At 34.1% G+C, this 19,058-nt stretch overlaps 1 protein-coding gene and 1 long non-coding RNA gene across 19 annotated transcripts in view; one reads left to right on the top strand and one right to left on the bottom strand.

Moving 5' to 3' along the window:
* BAZ2B (bromodomain adjacent to zinc finger domain 2B) overlaps nt 1–19,058 on the top strand; it is a 315,898-nt gene that overhangs the window by 198,128 nt on the left and 98,712 nt on the right. For 15 of the 18 annotated variants that reach the window (XM_044242152.1, XM_044242151.1, XM_044242157.1 and 12 more), the window contains 5 exons: nt 2,135–2,302; nt 3,254–3,447; nt 11,870–12,067; nt 12,370–12,765; nt 17,656–18,262. In XM_044242152.1, coding sequence (XP_044098087.1) covers nt 2,135–2,302; nt 3,254–3,447; nt 11,870–12,067; nt 12,370–12,765; nt 17,656–18,262 — 1,563 coding nt within the window. The remainder of the gene's footprint in view (nt 1–2,134; nt 2,303–3,253; nt 3,448–11,869; nt 12,068–12,369; nt 12,766–17,655; nt 18,263–19,058) is intronic. The other 3 variants (XM_044242153.1, XM_044242156.1, XM_044242143.1) reach the window with 1 other exon arrangement.
* Nucleotides 12,526–19,058, bottom strand: part of LOC122902525 — a 93,682-nt gene continuing 87,149 nt past the window's right edge. Inside the window, exon 3 of the long non-coding RNA XR_006383818.1 lies at nt 12,526–12,571. This is a non-coding gene — a long non-coding RNA (uncharacterized LOC122902525). The remainder of the gene's footprint in view (nt 12,572–19,058) is intronic.

The raw sequence follows: 19,058 nt of genomic DNA, 5'->3' as shown, positions 1-19,058 counted from the left end.
CCAATATGCTGTTACCTTCTTTGAATAGCTTTAGAAACTCATCATATGCTGGTTTATGTAATCCTTATTTTATATATTTTCTTTTATGAACAAACTATTTTGTGAGTGACTAAGTTTGTTTTCATTTTCTTAAACTTGGAAGATAAATAAGCTTTTCATTTAATAAAAATTATATTATTTCTTATGAAATATTAGACATTTGTAAAGTTTGTAGTCAGAAGCTCTACCACTTTCATATTTTTATTTTATTGATTTTATTAACCTTTTTTTTTTCTTTAACCTGTGGTGTCAGCTTGTTTATAACATACACATTTTCCAACTTTTTATTTTCTAATCCCCATCATGTGTACTTATTTATAGTGATGTTCTAAAGTATAGTGTTATGGTTATGCTTTTTTCTGAGCATTATTTCTGAGCATATTTTATATCTAAAATATTTGAATCTTACTATACTTAGATTGCCTTACCAACTTGTAGGCTGTTTATGAAGTCTATACATTCAGCTGTAATGCTTTAATTATAGACTCTGTATTAAATAATGTAAATATCTTTAGGAAACCTCAGTCCCTTTTTATTAGCAATTTGGAACCTAGATTTCAAACCTATAAATAAGAATAGATTCCAACTGAGCTGATAAAAGTCCAAAATACACAGTTTTCCTTCCCACCTAAATACACTTATTTCATCTAAACAGGGATAAATGATTAATGCTTTTGTATAGTTATTCTTGGTTCAGTTCCCATCATTCAGGCACTGCTAAATATGCATTGGTGTCATTTCACTAGCAGTGCCTTCCTGCAGTGCAGAAGAATAGCTTTTGCAGTTTTCTGCTTACACTGTTTTTAGACCTTTTAGAATAGCAGCCACCATGAACATTTCACTTTTTGAAGAAAACAGATTTTGCCATTAGATAATGAAGGTGCATATCTTTACATTCTGTTTTTAATGAAAGGATATTCCTAGAAAAGATTTAAAGATCATACAATAAACTGACAAAATTAAATTTTTCCCATACTATATTTTCAGTTTCTTTTCTCTAATTTCCTCTTGTTGGTTACAACCAATGAAAAATATAGCACATCTCTTGGAAGATTAGCCTGAAAGGTCATAAATGATTTGGTAATCTGGCAGGTTAGCCAAGTAGAAAAGATTACTTCTAAGATTTTAAATGGGGCAATACAAGACGTTCTTTTGGATTATTTTCAAATATCTTCTTAATCTTCACCCTTTTTGATAAATGTATTCTAAAAAATTTGGCTTCTCTCCTTTTCTAATAGTTTTAACAAAGAGCCACTGTTTGAACATCTAAATTGCATTTGATGATTTTTTTCCATTGATTCACTTTACATTGATAAAACAATCATTGTTAGCTATAATTTATGAAAGAGAATATAAACAAACTCCAAGCTTTCCATATTAACTTTTATGGGGAAGAGTTTTGTAGAACTTTTATGTTTTAATATGACTTATTTTGGAAATCTTTGAATACCTGAGACAGAAAAAAACCACTGCTTTTGCTATCTTTATGTTTTTAATTAAGTATAGAATATCTTCTTTCATAAATGAACTTGAGGTGTACTGGTTTACAGTAGCAGTCTTGGTATTATTATTTATGATTTTTCAGACTCAGATTTAAATTGTATATAATTTGAGGAAATTCTTAACATAGGTTGTAAATGGTACAACCATAAATTCTAAGGTTTTAAAATACATTAGTATATTCTTAAATATTATTTCTTTACTAATTTAGAAAAATTATGAAATTTTTCTAAATTCTCTAATTTAGAAAAATTATGGTATAAGTTATCAAGAAGTCACACAGTTGTTTACTTTTCCAAGTTTTCCATTTTATTTTTAAAACCATAGACTACCTTTATTCTTCATAAACTTGAGTTCAAGGAAGCTGCCAAGTGAAGATCCTTGGATACTTTCTTAATGAGAGGAGTGATGAGTATGTAATATCTAATAAGCTGTCTTACAGTTAGATGATCAGAACTGTGTATAATTCAGCTGTTCTGTTCCAAAATGAAACTTGGTATTTTTTTCCAGGATTAAAATATGAAAAGCATTGTTACATTAACTAGAAAGTTAATTCAAGTATTTTTTGCTTGTTTGTTTGATGTTTGGTTTTGAGGTGCAGAATGGTGGCGAACAGCAGATGTTCATAGTCGTACAGGGGCAACCTTCTTTCCACCATTACTGGGAATTCCACCACTGTTTGCTCCTCCAGCCCAGAATCATGATTCTTCTTCATTCCATTCAAGAACTTCAGGAAAAAGTAATAGAAATGGTCCTGAAAAAGGTATTCCTTGTTAACTTAAGTGATGTTTTACAAATCCTCCATTCCAATACCTATTTTCAGTAGAGTTTAGGTTTAATAACTTTATATAACAGTATACTAGACACTTTTTCACGATGGCTTGCTTATTCCTTAACAATAACTCTGAGAGATTGGAAGTATCTTCATTTCACATCCAAGAGTAAATAAGTGATTTGAGGACAGCTTGCATGTCAGTGTGGCATGGCAAGATTTGAACCTGGCCTTCTAACTCCCAACTCCATTGCTTTTTTCTCTGTATCTCATTACCTCCTGTGTATAATCCAGCATAAGATTTACTTCTGTAATTAAGCACTAAATTCATCAAAACTAATATCCAGGTACTCCTTTTTTCTTTTAAGTGATCATTAATATTTCTGCAGTTTATAACCTGTTAGAATAGCATTTGCAAATCATAATAGCATTTTGGATGGTTTATTATTATCATTATCATTTCTCACTTGGGTAAGAGCTTTTGGTGAGTTTGCTCTGAAAAGGGAAATGTTTGCATTTAATTATACTTCTAAACATTATTTTAATGGAAGTGAAATTCAGATAAATATAAAATTACCATTTTAAAGTGAACAATTCGGTGGCATTTAATGCATTCAGTCTTGAACAACTTCCACCTCTGTATACTTACAAAACATTTCATCATGCCAAAATGAAACTCCATACCCCTTAAGCAATTTCTCTCCATTCTTCCCTCTCTCAGTCTCTGGCCATCACTAGCTTATGCATTGTCTCTGTGGATTTATTGTGAATATTTCATACAATACATGACTTTTTGTGTCTGACTTCTTTCATGATGACTGACTTTCTTAGCGTGATGTTTTAGAGTCATTCATATTATATATAGCATATATCATTACGTCATACCTTCTTTATGACTGAGTAATATTCTCTTGGATAAACATGTTTGTTTTTATTTTCAAGGTGTAAATGGGTCAATAAATGGAAACAGTACATCATCTGTATCTGGTATCAACACACCTGTATTATCCACTACTGCTTCAAGTTCTGTGGGACAAACTAAAAGTCTGAGCTCAGGTGGAGGAAATCGAAAATGTAATCAGGAACAAAGCAAAAACCAGCCTTTGGATGCTAGAGCTGACAAAATAAAAGATAAGGTAAGTTATTCCTTCCAGAACAAATATGTAACAGATCTTTATGTAAGCATTCCAAGCTTCAAACTACCTGAATCTATGGAACAATTTCTTACGAATTACCACTCCTATTTTACAAATGCTTATTTTTATGGTTTGGTACTAATATTAGCACTCTTAAAAATTACATCTGCTAGCACCAGTATAAATAATAAAAATAGTAATAATAGCTAAGATTTGTGGAGAACTTAACATAAAACAGCTCTACTCTAATTGATTTGCATATAGTATCTATTTTAATCCTCTCTATAACCCTTAATTAGCTAGGTATTATTATTATAAATGGAGAAACTGAGCCTCAAAATAGTTGGCCAGTAAGTGGACAGGATTTGAAGTCCAAGTGGGTTGACCCCAGAGCCCATGTTTTTAGGAAAACAAAAATGAGAAAACATTTTATTATGGGAAATTTGATATCTATAGAATAGACAGAATAGTATGATAATCTTGTGTACCCATTATTCATTTTCAAGAGTTGTCACCTCTTGGCCCGTTTTATTTATTATATCTCCAACTGTGCAGGTTATCAGTTTATACCTCTCATCTTCCTCTGCTTGACCAGTTAGAGCAGTTAGAGCTTGTCAGCAGAGGGTGTTGGAGAAACCGTGGAAAAAGAAAGGCTGTTTCTGGTTCCAATGTTTTCTTCTTGCTCTCATGCTGTGGCTGCCAGTGAGTAGCTTTCAGCCCAGCTGGCAGCTTCTCTGTGGTCTCGGTTTAGGAGACCTAGTAGTACACACCGTCTGGTGGGTCTCATGGGCATCCCAGCAAGCATCTTAGTAGTAAGTTTTGCCAGGATGCCAGTGGGTGGCTTTCTAGCTAATTTTAGTGGCACCCCCGTGAGGAGGTTTCCAGAAACTTTTCCTGGCACTCCAGCAGGCATGTTTTTTATTTGCCAGCCTTGACCTGTAACACCTCAGTGAGCTTTTCTGCCATCCAGTGGGCAACAGCCACATCATCTCCAAAGTCTGAAGTTCAGCCTTGGGTGAATGAGGTTGGAAGATAGAGGCCCTCTTCCAAGTTTACCTTTATTTTACTACTCTACCTCTGCCCTCCAGGAAGTGGCTGTTCCCTACATCTGCTATTTCAGTATTCTTTAGAGGTCTCTTTATCTCTTCTAGTAGTATTCGTATTCTGCTATTAGTTAATAATTCTACATCATAAAATCTCCCGGTTAAAATAGCTGATGTGCTTTCTGCCTTCTGACCAGATTTGTCTGCCATTGAAAAGGTATTATCAGGAGTAGGGTGGATATGCAAATTGCAGATGATAAATTCACTCCAATATTCTGGTCATTCTGAGCCTTTAGATTTCTTCTTCCATATCATGCCAGAGAAGCTGTGACATTTTCATTTTATTAAATGAAGGCCTCCACAGAGTCTGGGTTTCATGCATATGAGCGGGTAAGCTAAGATACCTCCAGCTACATGAACTGATATATTATATCCATACTTTCTCATAAGTGCACTCATATTTACGAATTTGGTTTGCTCTCATTTGTAATTTCTTCTTGAGATAGGAGTCTTCGTTTATTTTGATTTAAAACTCCTGGTACCAGCTGCAAACATTTTGGGAACAAAGATAATAACTAGGGCAGCATCTTCTCATCTCTAAATTCTGTAAAAACCACATTGAAGGCCTGGTTTTCTGGGGGAGCAGAGTCCGCGAACATCATTTTCTTCACCATCTCAGTTATAATATCAAGGGGCCTGTCTCTTCCCCATTGCCTTTACTTGCCTCCTTTGTTTTAGATCATTTGACCCAAAAAGTCTGAGTATTTCTGATCTTTCTATTCTTCTTCTTTTTTTAAAAGATTTTATTTATTTACTTGACAGAGAGAGATCACAAGTAGGCAGGGAGGCAGGCAGAGAGAGAGAGAGTGGAAGAAGCAGGCTCCCCACAGAGCAGAGAGCCTGATGCGGAACTCGATCGCAGGACCCTGAGATGACAATCCAACCCTGAAGGCAGAGGCCCAACCCACTGAGCCACCCAGGCACCCCTCTGATCTTTCTATTCTTTTCTATTGAATCTGTGTGTCTATTTCTTTTTTTTTTTTTTTTAAAGATTTTATTTATTTATTTGAAGACAGAGGTCACAAGTAGGCAGAGAGGCAGGCGGAGAGGGGAGGAAGCAGGCTCCCTGCCAAGCAGAGAGCCCGATGTGGGGCTTGATCCCAGGACCCTGAGATCATGACCTGAGCTGAAGGCAGAGGCTTAACCCACTGAGCCACCCAGGTGCCCCTGTGTGTCTATTTCTGTGGCAGTACCACACTGTTTTGATTATTACAGCTTTGTAGTAGAACTTGAGATCTGAAATTGTGATACCTCTAGTTGTGTTCTTCTTTTTCAAGAATGGTTTGGCTATTCAAAGTCTTGTGGTTCCATACAAATTTTAGTATTATTTGTTCTGGTTCTGTGAAAAATATTGTTGGTATTTTGATAGAGATTGCATTAAATCTATAGATAGCTTGGGTAGTATGGACATTTTAACAGTATTGGTTCTTTCAGTACATGAGCATGGAATATCTTTCCATTTGTTTGTGTCATCTTCAATTTCTTTCATCAGTGTTTTGTAGTTTTCAGAGTACAGGTCTTTTACCTCCTTAGTTTATTCCTGGGTATTTTATTATTTTTGGTGCAATCATAAAAGGGGATTTTTTCTTAATTTCTCTTCCTGCTACTTCACTATTAGTGTGTAGAAGTACAGCAGTTTTCTGTAGATAAGTTTTGTATCTTGCAACTTTACTGAATTCCTTAATTAGTTCTAGTAGTTTTGTGGTGAAGTGTTTAGGATTTTCTATGTATAATATCATGTCATCTGCAAATAGTGGCACTTTTACTTCTTCCTTATCAATTTGGGTGCCTCTTATGTATTTTTTTCTTATGTGATTGCTATGGCTAGGACTTCCAATACAATGTTAAATAAAAGTGATGAGCGTGGACAGCCTTATCTTATTCCCACTCTTAGAGGAAAAGCTCTTATTTTTTCACCATTGAGTATGATACTAGCTGTGGATTTTTTATATATGGTATTTATTACCTTGTAATATGGTCCCTGTAAGCCTATTTTGTTGAAGGTTTTTATCATGAATGGATGTTGTATGAATTTTATAAATCTTTTGAGATAGCCATATGGTTTTTATCCTTTCCGTTATCAATGTGATGTAGCACATTGATTGCTTTGTGAACATTGTATTACCCTTGTTTCTGGAATAAATCCCAATTGATTGTGGTGAGTGACTTTTTAAATTCAGTTTGCTAATATTTTGTTGATTTTTGCATATATGTTCATCAGAGATATTGACCTGTAGTGTGTGTGTGTGTGTGTGTGTGTTTTGTAGTGTCTTTACCTGGCTTTGGTAGCAGGGTAATGGTCTCACACAATGAATTTCAAAGCTTTACTTCCTCTTCTAATAATTGGAAGAATTTGAAAGAACACTTATTTTTTACTTTTTTAAAATGAACTTTTTTAGTTTGTTTAGATTTATTTATTTGACAGAGAGAGAGATCACAAGTAGGCAGAGAGGCAGGCAGAGAGAGAGGCAGAGAGAGAGAGAAGCAGGCTCCCCACTGAGCAGAGAGCCTGATGGGGGGCTTGATCCCAGGACCCCAGGACCATGACCCAAGCCAAAGGCAGAGGCTTTAACCCACTGACCCACCCAGGCGCCCTGAAAGAACACGTATTAACTCTTCTTTCTTTTTTTCTCTCTTTATTTTTATTATTTTTTATTATTTTATGTTAGTCATCATACAGTGTATCATTAGTTTTTGATGTAATGTTGCATGAAAAATAGGTATTAATTCTTCTTAAATGTTCGGTAGAATTCACCTGTGAAGCCATCATGTCTTGGACTTTTGTTTGTTGGGAGATTTTTTTTTTTATTAACATATAATTTGCTTCAGGGGTACAGGTCTGTGAATCATCAGTCTTAACACAATTCACAGCACTCACCATGGCACATACCCTCCCCATTGTCCATCACCCAGTAACCCCATCCTCCTGACCCCCCCTCCCCTCCAACAACCCTCAGTCTCTTATGGTTTGTCTCCCTACCTGGTCCCATCTTGTTTCACTTTTTCCCCAACTTTCCGTATGATCCTCTACCTTGTTTCTCACATTCCTCATATCAGTGAGATCATATGATAATTGTCTTTCTCTGATTGACTTATTTTGCTTAGCATAATACCCTCTAGTTCCATCCACATTGTTGCAAATTGCAAGATTTGGGGGGGTTTTTGACGGCTGCATAGTATTCCATTGTGTATATATACCACAACTTCTTTATCCATTCATCTTTTGATGGACATCTAGGCTCTTTCCATAGTTTGGGTATTGTGGACATTGCTGCTGTATACAGTTGGGTGCACGTACCCCTTCAGATCACCACATTTGTATCTTTAGGGTAAATACCCAGTAGTGCAATTGCTGGGTCATAGGGTAGCTCTATTTTCGACTTTTTGAGGAAACTCCATTCGAGTTTTTGATTATCGACTCAATTTTATTACTATTAGTTCGGTCTCTTCACATTTTCTATTTCTTCCTGATTCAATTTTGTAAGATTATATGTATCAGGGAATTTATCCATTTCTTCTAGGTTGTCCAGTTTGTTGGTATATAATTTTTCATAGTATTCTTTTATAATCTTTGTATTTCTGTGGTGTTGTTATTTATCATCCTTTATTTCTGATTTTATTTAATTGAGTCCTCTCTTATTTCCTTGATGAGTCTGGCTTAAAGTTTTATCAGTTTTATTTATCTTTTCAAAGAACCAGCTCCTGGTTTCATTGATCTGATCTAATAATCTTTAAGTTGCTATTTCATTTATTTATGCTCTTATCATTATTATTTTCATTCTTTTACTGACTTCGAGCTTTGTTGGTTCTTATTCTAGTTTCTTTTGGTGTAAGTTTTGGTTGTTTATATGAGATTTTTCTTCTTTCTTTAGGTATACCTGTATTGCTACAAACTTTCCTCTTGAACAGATTTTGCTGCATCTTAAAGATTTGGGATTGTTGTCTTTTCATTTATCTCCATTTTTTTTTATTTCCTTTGTTATTTCTTGGTTGATCCATTCATTGTTTACTAGTGTGTTATTTAGCCTCCATGTAACTGTGTGTTTTCCCATTTTTTTCTTGTGTTTGATTTCTAATTTCCTACTGTTGTGGCTAGAAAAGATACGTGATATAATTTCAGTTTTCCTGAATTTATTGAGACTTATTCTGTGGCCTAACATGTTATCTGTTCTGGAGAACATTCCATGTGTACTTGAAAGAATGTGTATTCTGCTGTTTGGGGATGGATGTACCTCTTAGAAATAGTGCTAAAATCTAGTAAGATCTGAAATCCCCACTGCCTTCACAGTGTATTAGGCATTGAGCAAGATTTCAGAGGCATGCATATGAAATAGATCCTGTCCTTAGTTCTGATAAGAAGTCTACACTGACATTTCTAAATAAAATCAATGCTGTTAAAGAAAAAAAATTTCATGTAGCAGGGACTAAAAATGTACATAGGCACCTCTTTAATGATGTAAAAGGTGGATTCTCAGATACCATGATTTTGTCTATAGACATGTTTGTTGAAATGACACTAGAAAAAGACTGGTTATCAAAGTAAGAGATTTTAGAACCTTAATTTTCAGAAAAAGAACACCTTTGAATAATACATTATCAGGCATGAATTTGTGATAGTAGGTTGTCAAGTAAAATGGAGATGAGGGACATTGGAACTAAGGGGAAAAATCATACTTTTTTTTTAGCCAATATTTTTCAGTTTTAAAGCTTTTCATTTTTATTTTTATTAATTTATTTTTTAAAAGATTTATTTGTATTAAAGAGAGACAGAGCATGCAAGTGGAAGGAAGAGCAGAGGGAGAAGGGGAGAGAGAATCTCAAGCAGACTCACCACTGAGCATGGAGCCTGACTTGGGGCTCATTCCTATGACCCATGAGATTACCCCCTGAGCCGAAATCACAAGTAGATGCTTAACCAATTGAGCCACTCAGGTGCCCCTTAAAATCTTTTTAAATTAAAACATTGATTGCTTAGGTAACCCTTTTTATGAGTAGTTTGAAAAAATGTTCTTCATTTAATTTTGATAATTCCTCCTGGAGGTTGCTGTCTTAGTAGTGTGCATCGAAAATCAATGATGAAGGCGAATTCCCTCATATACAATGCATGCATATTTACAATAAAGGTAGATATTTAAATTAAAGTACATCACAGACAAAAATACACACACAGCCTATTGGGGGGTGGGGGGGGGCAACTGTTCAACTTTGAAAAAGTTCCACTCCTCTATTAACCTCTATTAAAACCCAAAGTGGTAACTTCTATTTAGACTCTTCATGATTTTCATAATCTTGCTATACATGCTTAGAAACCCACAACAGATTTTGGTACAATGAAGGAGATTTTTCTCTGCCAAATAAATGGTAGGCTTAATTTAAGTTATTATATTGTTAGTATTTTGTTTTTATAGTAATAGTATATTGTTACTATTGTTTCTCTTTAATCTCTACTTTGGTCTTTTTCATCCTGTGATACCCACACTATTCCAGGTCAGTTTCTCATCACTCTGCTTTACTGTGAAGGAAAGATACATAGTTCCAGGAATGATGGTTACTATTAATCTGGATTATTGAAGGGTGTGTCTCTGGAGGAAACATTATGGTCACTAGTTTGGAACAGTTATCACGGGTTACCATTGCATGGAGAATATAACAGGACTGATTCTCTTCACTCATGCATTTCATTTCATTTAAACCAAACTTCAGAAAACACAAAGGAGGGCGCCTGGGTGGCTCAGTGGGTTGGGCCGCTGCCTTCGGCTCAGGTCATGATCTCAGTGTCCTGGGATCGAGTCCCGCATCGGGCTCTCTGCTCAGCAGGGAGCCTGCTTCCCTCTCTCTCTCTCTCTCTGCCTGCCTCTCCATCTACTTGTGATTTCTCTCTGTCAAATAAATAAATAAAATCTTTAAAAAAAAAAAAAAAAGAAAACACAAAGGAAAGAGTCCTAATTTGAAATCAATAACTATCACTTCAAATTGGCTTCTTTTTGTAGAAGTGTATTAACGTCTTTCATCCCCAACTCATTAGTCATGACAGGCTGTTTTTCTGTTAAGACCATAACTTTTGTAACTCATTGCTTTTGTAATTTGTTGCTGCTTTTTCTCTATTTTGTTCTTTATTTTATCTGTCAGTGAATCCTATTGAAATGTTCCTATGTAACTTTGGATTATACTCAATCTTATTGCTCCATCGTGTCAGTATTTCTCCTTTTTAGTCTTCCTGTTGGCAGAGTTTTAACTTTAACATTGTTATATATTTATTTAGTCATAATTCATCTAATGATTTTTCCTCCTTTTAATCCACTACCATGGTCTAATTTTTTAAATGATTTATTTATGTAGTTAAAAAAGAGAGGGGGAGGAGGCAGAGGGAGAGAAAGAATCTCAGACTTTCCACTAAGTGAGGAGCTGCACTCAGGGTTTGATCTCATGACCCTGAGATCATGACCTGACCCAAAATCAAGATTTGGAGGCTTGACTGACTGAACCACACAGCCACCCCTACTACTGTCTGTTATTTAAACACAGAAGTTTTTTTTTGTTGTTTGTTTGTTTTTAATGTGACCCAATGTCACTTTCTACCAGTTTTGGATTTTCTTTTTCCTGTAGAGCCTTAAATATTGCAGAAATTAATATCTCTCTTTATCATATTTTCTATCTTTCCTGAAGTAAAATATAAAAAAATTAAATTCATTGCTAAAGCAGCCCTTAAGTCCTTTGCTACTTTTATCTTCTTTCTAGTACTTATTACATATGAAATTGTTTGCTTTCATATTAGTCATTTGTCTACTCTACCACCATCTGCACTAGAATATAAGTTTCTTGAAGGCAAGGACTCTGTCTTAGATATCATTGTTGTCCAGCACCTAGAAGGTGTGTTTGGTATGTTATGTGTAAATATTTGGTTATTGACTCACTATCCACATAAAAAAGAAGACTAAACTTAAATATAGAACTTCAGTGTCTATAACCTTTATCATAACTGGAATTATCATTTCGTAAATTGTTCTTTTTAGTCTGCCATACATTTTGAAGCATGGAAGTCACATGAATAGATCTACATATATACTATATCAATGTTTCTAATGTTCTGTACATAACAGAGCCTGTACTTTTTATTGGAGAATTCCTATCATATAAGTTAACTGGATCTGTTTGTTGAATAATTACCCGTACAACGTGTGACTTTTCTCTTCTTTCTAAAATGACATTTTGAGATGGAAATATCACTTGAAAATTAAAACTTGCTTGAACTTGAAGTTCTTACTGAACTTTGAATTTTTCCGAAAATAAATTCTTGCTATAAACTTGTCTTTATCCAGAAACCAAGGAAGAAAACTATGGAAAGTTCTAGCAACAGTGATAGTGATTCGGGCACGTCATCAGACACATCAAGTGAAGGCATTAGTAGTAGTGATTCAGATGATCTAGAGGAAGATGAAGAAGATCAAAGTATTGAAGAAAGTGAAGATGATGATTCTGATTCAGAGAGTGAAGCACAACATAAAAGTAACAACCAGGTATAAATAATTTATTGGAAGTATCACATAGTCTTCCTATTCAGGAATTAACTGGTTTATCTTGACTCTCAAAGTCTATAAAGTTTAAAGGTAATCATGTCCTTAGTTCTTAATATTTGCACAAGAAAGGAGATGGAGAAGCGTTTTTAAAGGGACATTTGGTATACTTTTTAGTGAGCTTTATATAACTATTATAAATCATTAGCACTTTTTAGAGTACCCTATTTTCTCCCAAGTCTTACTGTTTGATATTCTTTGTTTTAATAGATATTGAGAAGTTGCCTTTTTATTTTTATTTACAGGTGCTATTACATGGTATTTCAGACCCAAAAGCAGATGGACAGAAAGCAACTGAAAAAGCCCAGGAAAAAAGAATACACCAGCCATTACCTCTTGTGTCTGATTCCCAGACTCACTCATCATTCCAATCCCAGCAGAAGCAGCCTCAGGTTTTGTCACAGCAGCTTCCATTTATTTTCCAAAGCTCTCAGGCAAAGGAGGAATCTGTGAACAAACACACAAGTGTAATACAGTCTACGGGATTGGTGTCCAATGTGAAACCTTTATCTTTGGTAAATCAAGCCAAAAAGGAAACTTACATGAAACTCATAGTTCCTTCTCCCGATGTACTTAAAGCAGGGAATAAAAATACCTCTGAAGAATCTAGTCCTTTGACCAGTGAAATGCGATCCAAACGGGTGAGTGAAAAATTATTTATAGAAGAATTTTATCATTAGAGAAAGAGCTCTTATATAGTCTTAAAATATACAAGTTTAAATTAAATTCTGCTCTTATTTCCATACTTCATTAGCTACCAGGAATAGAATTTGCACATCAAAAAACTAGATTTCTCTGATTTTATATTTACATATATATCTGCTTAGTATTTATTTGGCAACACAGTCGTGTCATTTTTTTCCCCAGGTAGAATGATTTAGTAGTAAGGGGAGCAGTATGTTTGGTTAAGATATACTTCACCATTACTTTTGTTTAAGATCAGTGTCCCAACTCCGGGCTCAATCTCACTACCCATGAGATCATGACCTGAGCCAAAACAAAGAGTCAGACCTGTCAACTGACTGAGTTATCCAGGTGCCCCACCTTTTTCTTAAAGAATTTTTAAAAATATTTATTTATTTATGTTAGAGAATTCCTTTGCGGTTTTTAACAAATTATATGAAATACAAAATAGTTTGAGGAATTTTATTTATACAAATACCAGAACCACTAATCAGAGAATTTTTTCCTTCTCTTTATTTTCTTGCTATTGATTTTGTATTATTACATAGTCTACATTCATATGTCCAGTAGAATTCTAGTAATTAAATGACCAGTGCCTTTTATTCTAGAACCAATCTAAGTAGAGAAAATATATTATGTTTGAACACAGTATCCTGTCTGTTGATTACAAAAATTATCTTTAGGCCTTCTAATCATTAGATAATACTTGTACAGCTCCTGCTGTTTGCTATTGTTGTTTTAAGTGCTAACCATGCATTTGCTCATTGGACACTAACATCTGTACCTACTACCAATATTATAATGCCCATTTACAGACAATCAAATTGAAATTCATATAGTTTAAATCATTCCCCCAATATCACACTGCTAGTTAGTGATAGAGTTAGAATTCACATTTGGGCAGAGTAGCACTAGAATCCTTGTATGATATGCTGCCTTTCTTTCTAAAAAAATGTTACAGTGCCCTTGTCTATTAACTCTTATTTTGCTGTGAAGAATTTAAGAACAGAGTCAAAGTAAAAAAAAGACTTGAAGAAGTATGGCTTTTTTGAGAATCTAAATGAATCGTTCTCCAGCCCAAGTATACATTAGAATTACTTGGAAAACTTAAAAAAAAAAAAAAAAAAAAAAAAAGAATAACACCTCAGAACCAATGAAATCATGATATCTTGTGTTAAGACTAAGTAATTGCATATAACAAAAGCTTCCAAATGTATAGCCAGATTTGAGAATCTCTGATCTAAATGGAGTGACCAGCTGGGTGTTGGACATTGGGGAGGGTATGTGCTATGATGAGCTCTGTAAATTGTGTAAGGCTGATGAATCACAGACCTGTACCCCTGAAACAAAGAATACATTATATGTTAATAAAAACACAAGGTAAAAAATAAAAAATAAATAAATGGAATGACCAGTGGTATGCATTGCATAATGATAACTTATAATGCACTGCTTAATCATAAGGAGGTATTATTATTGACTCTCCATGAGTAAATTATGCAAACTAAAAATTACATTGTTTGAGTTACTTTAATTTTTTATTAATGTGTATCCCACTTTAAGATAAATTATAGTGCGTACCATGAGTTACTTGCATTTTGAAGGGTTTCTCAATTTTCAAAGAGTTTCTTAAATGTTTCTTATTTGAAGAATTTTATATGACTGCCTATTAGAAAGTCACTTACTAACACTTGCTTAATAAATGTAACCAACCTAGACTTCCTACACATATGAATTTATGTAATTCTTCCAAAATTGTGTGAGGTAAAGAAACTAAGATTTGGAGAAATTAAGTCACTTGCTAGCATCACAGAACAAGTAAAGAGCAGAAGGATTTTAAACAAAGGTCATCCTTATATCAAAGCCTATGATTAAGATGAAATAATTTTGTTATTCTGAAGTGATAATGGTAGTTCATGGGAAATATTTTATTGAATGGATCTTCACATTAGACTCAACTCTAAATGACTTAATCTACTTTTCAGGGTACCTAGTATTGAGTTAAAGTGTATTTTATAAATATTTTTCTTAATTGGCTTTCTTTATATGACAGATAACATATAGAATTTTGCTTTATTCTTATGATAGTCTCTATTTCATGTTACCTTCCATGTATCTGCCTCCTCAACTAGTCTGTGATTTTTTTTTTTTTTAGTATTACCTAATCATTGGTTCTTTCCATATACTTATACTATAGACATTTAATTCAAATCAACATACATTAATTGGATTTTTTTTTTTTACTTTTTATACATTAATTGGATTTATATACCAGTCGTGAGTTTCCTTTATCAAATTTTACCTAGAGGATTTTTTTTTTGTGGACTGCAGAGACTCGGTAAGGGCTGGGGGAAGAAGAACTTGGAGGTAGGGGATTGTTTTAAACCTGTCTTCCCATACTCTTGTCCTCCAAGGAGCTGTCTAAGAACAGCAAGACATTTGCTGCTGTGCAGTTCTCAATTTTCTTCCTTCCTCCTTTTAATGTTCCACCCCCAATATAAAAAAGCACAACATATTTGCTTTAAAAGAGTAACGGCTACTACTCTTTTGGTCTTTAGGTATTTTTGAAAATCTTAAGGTGTCAATATATGGAAAGTGAGTCTTTAGAATTATGGAGTGAGAAAGCAATTTCAAAAAATTAAAATATAAAACTCAAGGGCAAGATTTTGTTTTCATGATTGTTTAGATTCTATGTATTTAGAAGGAAAACTTATTACCTATAAAAAAAGAGTACAACATGATTATATGGTCATAATTTTGTTCTAAGAAATGAAAATATGCTAAATTTTTCTGCTGAAAACTTAAATCAGTGTATATTAAATATGAAGGTAAGTGCATTATATATTTACTTATATATAATACACAATATTTCTGTTATATAAATATTAAGTAAAATTATGTTAATGTATTTTATATAAGAATTTTGCCTTAAAATTCTTTTTAAAAGGTAAACACAATTATTTAGCATAAGTTTCCATATTTTATTCACTGAATAAATACTAATTAAGCACTTTCTTTTTGTGAAGCATTGCCTTAGGTATGAGTTATTATGTGACAGTCTTTGTTTACAAAGTGAAGTGATACACTAAAGATGTTAAATAAGATAAAGCAGTTTATATAGGAATTGCATACTGCTTATTAGTACTGCTACTGTAAAAGATTTAATACATAATTCTATATTGCATTCCATCTGCATGTATACTTCTGAAGTGCCCACCACAAATTTCTGCCTACTAGAGTGTTAAGAGCCCTGCTCCAAGCTGACAGCACTGTTGATTTTAATTTTAAGGCAACCATTTTCATTACATATTTTTCCTTCTGAAATTTAGTTGTATTTCTAGTAACTTAAAATACTTTAATCATTCTACTCAAGTTTTTATTTTTTATTTTTTTTAAAGATTTTATTTATTTATTTGACAGTCAGAGATCAAAAGTAGGCAGAGAGAGAGGAAGGGAAGCAGGCTCCCTGCTGAGTGAGCAGAGAGCCCAGTGCGGGGATCGATCCCAGGACCCTGAGACCATGACCTGAGCTGAAGGCAGAGGCTTAACACACTGAGCCACCCAGGTGCCCCTCTGCTCAAGTTTTTATATATTAATTATATATATTTAATAAGGTTCATCCGATTTTATTCTTTTCAAGGAGATTCTGAGAACCAAATAATATTTTGTTTCTTATGTACAGATGTAAATTTTATGGCTTAATAGCTTAAATCAGTTTTTTCCAAGAAAAGTATAATTTTTCTAAACTGTTCTATTACACATTTTTCACTGCTAATGTGCTAAAGGCACTCTGAGGTAGATCCCACAGAATGTTGAGCCAGAAGTCCGAACAGTTCATATCATTTCTGCTGCAGACAGTACTGGGTAACAAATAGGAGTTCAAAGGATAGATAGAGACAGTGAGTGCTTCTGGCTGGAACAAACATGGAAGGCTCATTGGGTGTAATTTGGAAGAAGGAACAAGATTTCATCAGCTTGAGATTTGTAAGGAGGAAATTTTAATTAGTAATTTTTTTAAAAAAGATTTTTATTTATTTATTTGACAGACAAAGATCACAAGTAGGCAGAGAGGCAGGCAAAGAGAGGAAGGGAAGCAGGCTCCCCGCTGAGCAGAGAGCCCGATGTGGGGCTCAATCCCAGGACCCTGGGATTATGACCTGAACCAAAGGGAGAGGCTTTAACCCACAGAGCCACCCAGGCGCCCTAAGAAGAGGACGTTTTACACAGAGAAAATCATTATAGCAAAATGTGGAGGTAGTGAAAATATGACATATACAGGGCATGACAAATAGTCCCGTTTTACTAGAAAGTTGTATTAGTGCCTATTTGAAAAGTCATTTGAGTATCAGAATTAAGTATTTAGGCTTTATAAAGTTGCTAATGAGAGAGGAAACACTAAAGCTTTTAACCAAGAAGCTCATATAACAAAGTAAAGGCTTTAAATTGAGATTTATTGGCATTGGCATATTGCATATATTGGGATTTATGTGGGAAGAAAAGAGGTATGGCTTAAGTTTGCATAATGCTTTAATGAGATAGGGATATGGCTGACTTGGAAGAGAGTAAAGTAAAAGATGTTTTTTGAGTTTCAAATTTAGGTTATTGAGACAGTGGGAGCAATAATAATGAGAGAGGTTTTGAGGGGAGAAAGGCCAATTGAATTTTAAACATATGTCTAGTCAAGATTCAGCAACCAACTAGTCATTACTGCCACTAATTTTAAGCACGTACATATTGTGATTTAAATTTGTATATGAGCAGCTGTTGTCAGATATAGAATGCAAATAAAAATAATCTTTGTTTTTATGGCACATTGTTGTTTTGTTTTTTAACTTATGTTTCAACAGGAACAATATAAACAGACATTCCCAGTGCAGTTAAAGAAACAAGAGTCATCCAAGAGCTTGAAGAAGGTTATTGCAGCTTTGTCAAATCCAAAAGCAACCTCTAGTTCACCAGCACATCCAAAACAAACAGTAGAAAACAACCACCCTAATCCATTCTTGACAAATGCACTTTTAGGTAATCACCAACCAAATGGAGTTATTCAAAGTGTCATTCAAGAAGCTCCTCTAGCACTTACTACCAAAACTAAAATGCAGAGTAAGATTAATGAAAACATTGCTACTGCAAGTAACTCTCCTTTTTCCTCACCTGTAAATTTGAGCACAACCGGGAGAAGGACCGCTGGCAATCAGACAACTGTGATACCCTCCGCCTCTCCCATAGTGCATCCTCAAGGGAAGGAAAAAGTGGTTAGCAATAATGTAAACACAGTAAAAACACAGCTTCCCCCTCACCCTGCAAAATCTCTAGTGGAACAGTTTAGGGGAACAGATTCAGACATTCCCAGTAGTAAAGATTCTGAAGATTCAAATGAGGATGAAGAAGAAGATGACGAGGAAGAAGATGAGGAAGATGATGAAGATGATGAATCTGATGACAGCCAATCAGGTTATTTTCTATTTTAAAATTTGAAGTATTTATCTAAATGCTATGTGGACCAAAACAGTTAAAGGAGGTTCTTAGTTCACAGACCTATAGTCATTGTCATTCCCTGAGTTTCACACAGCTATGAGCCTGTCCATAGTGAGCTGGTAAAATATTGGAGTGATTGAAATTGGAAATCCTGAGTTAAATTCTCAGCTTTGCTACTCATTTAACATTAAACAAATAAAAACTTTAAATGAATATAGATGATGCATAAATTAATAATGAACTTCACAAATTTGCTTAATTTTCATTTAATTCATGACCATTCATTTGTCCTTTCTTTTTCATCTCTTCTGCTACTTATTTTAATGTGTCAGTAGATATTTTGAATGAAGGATGTAAATTTGTAGTCAGTCATTTAGAAAGCACCAAAATCCTAAATCGCTATGAATTATCCATTAGGAACACAGAATTTATTTAATAACAAGTAGTGAGCTCCTTGATTTTATTTTGATTTGCTTTCTTGTTTTGCTTGTTTTTTTTTTTAATTTCTTTCTGTTTTTCTTCCCCTTAACTCTCCTCATTGTTCTACAGAAGATTGAAAGCATAAAATATAAGATAACTTAAATTTTATATACAAAGGTGAAATACATATTATAAAAATATTTGGATTTGTTATGGTCAACCACTAGTCCAGTGGTAAATTTTCTAGCTGTCAATATGAATAGGAAAATACAGTCAGTTATACAATTTAAAGTGTCTAACGTAGAAACAACCTACTTGTTCAGGGGGGTAAGAACAAATTTTCCTAATAATA

This window comes from Neovison vison, chromosome 3, assembly GCF_020171115.1.
Source record: "Neovison vison isolate M4711 chromosome 3, ASM_NN_V1, whole genome shotgun sequence".
Lineage (NCBI taxonomy): Eukaryota > Metazoa > Chordata > Mammalia > Carnivora > Mustelidae > Neogale > Neogale vison.
The sequence above is the reverse complement of the archived record's forward strand: the minus strand, read 5'-3'. Positions and strand labels throughout refer to the sequence as shown.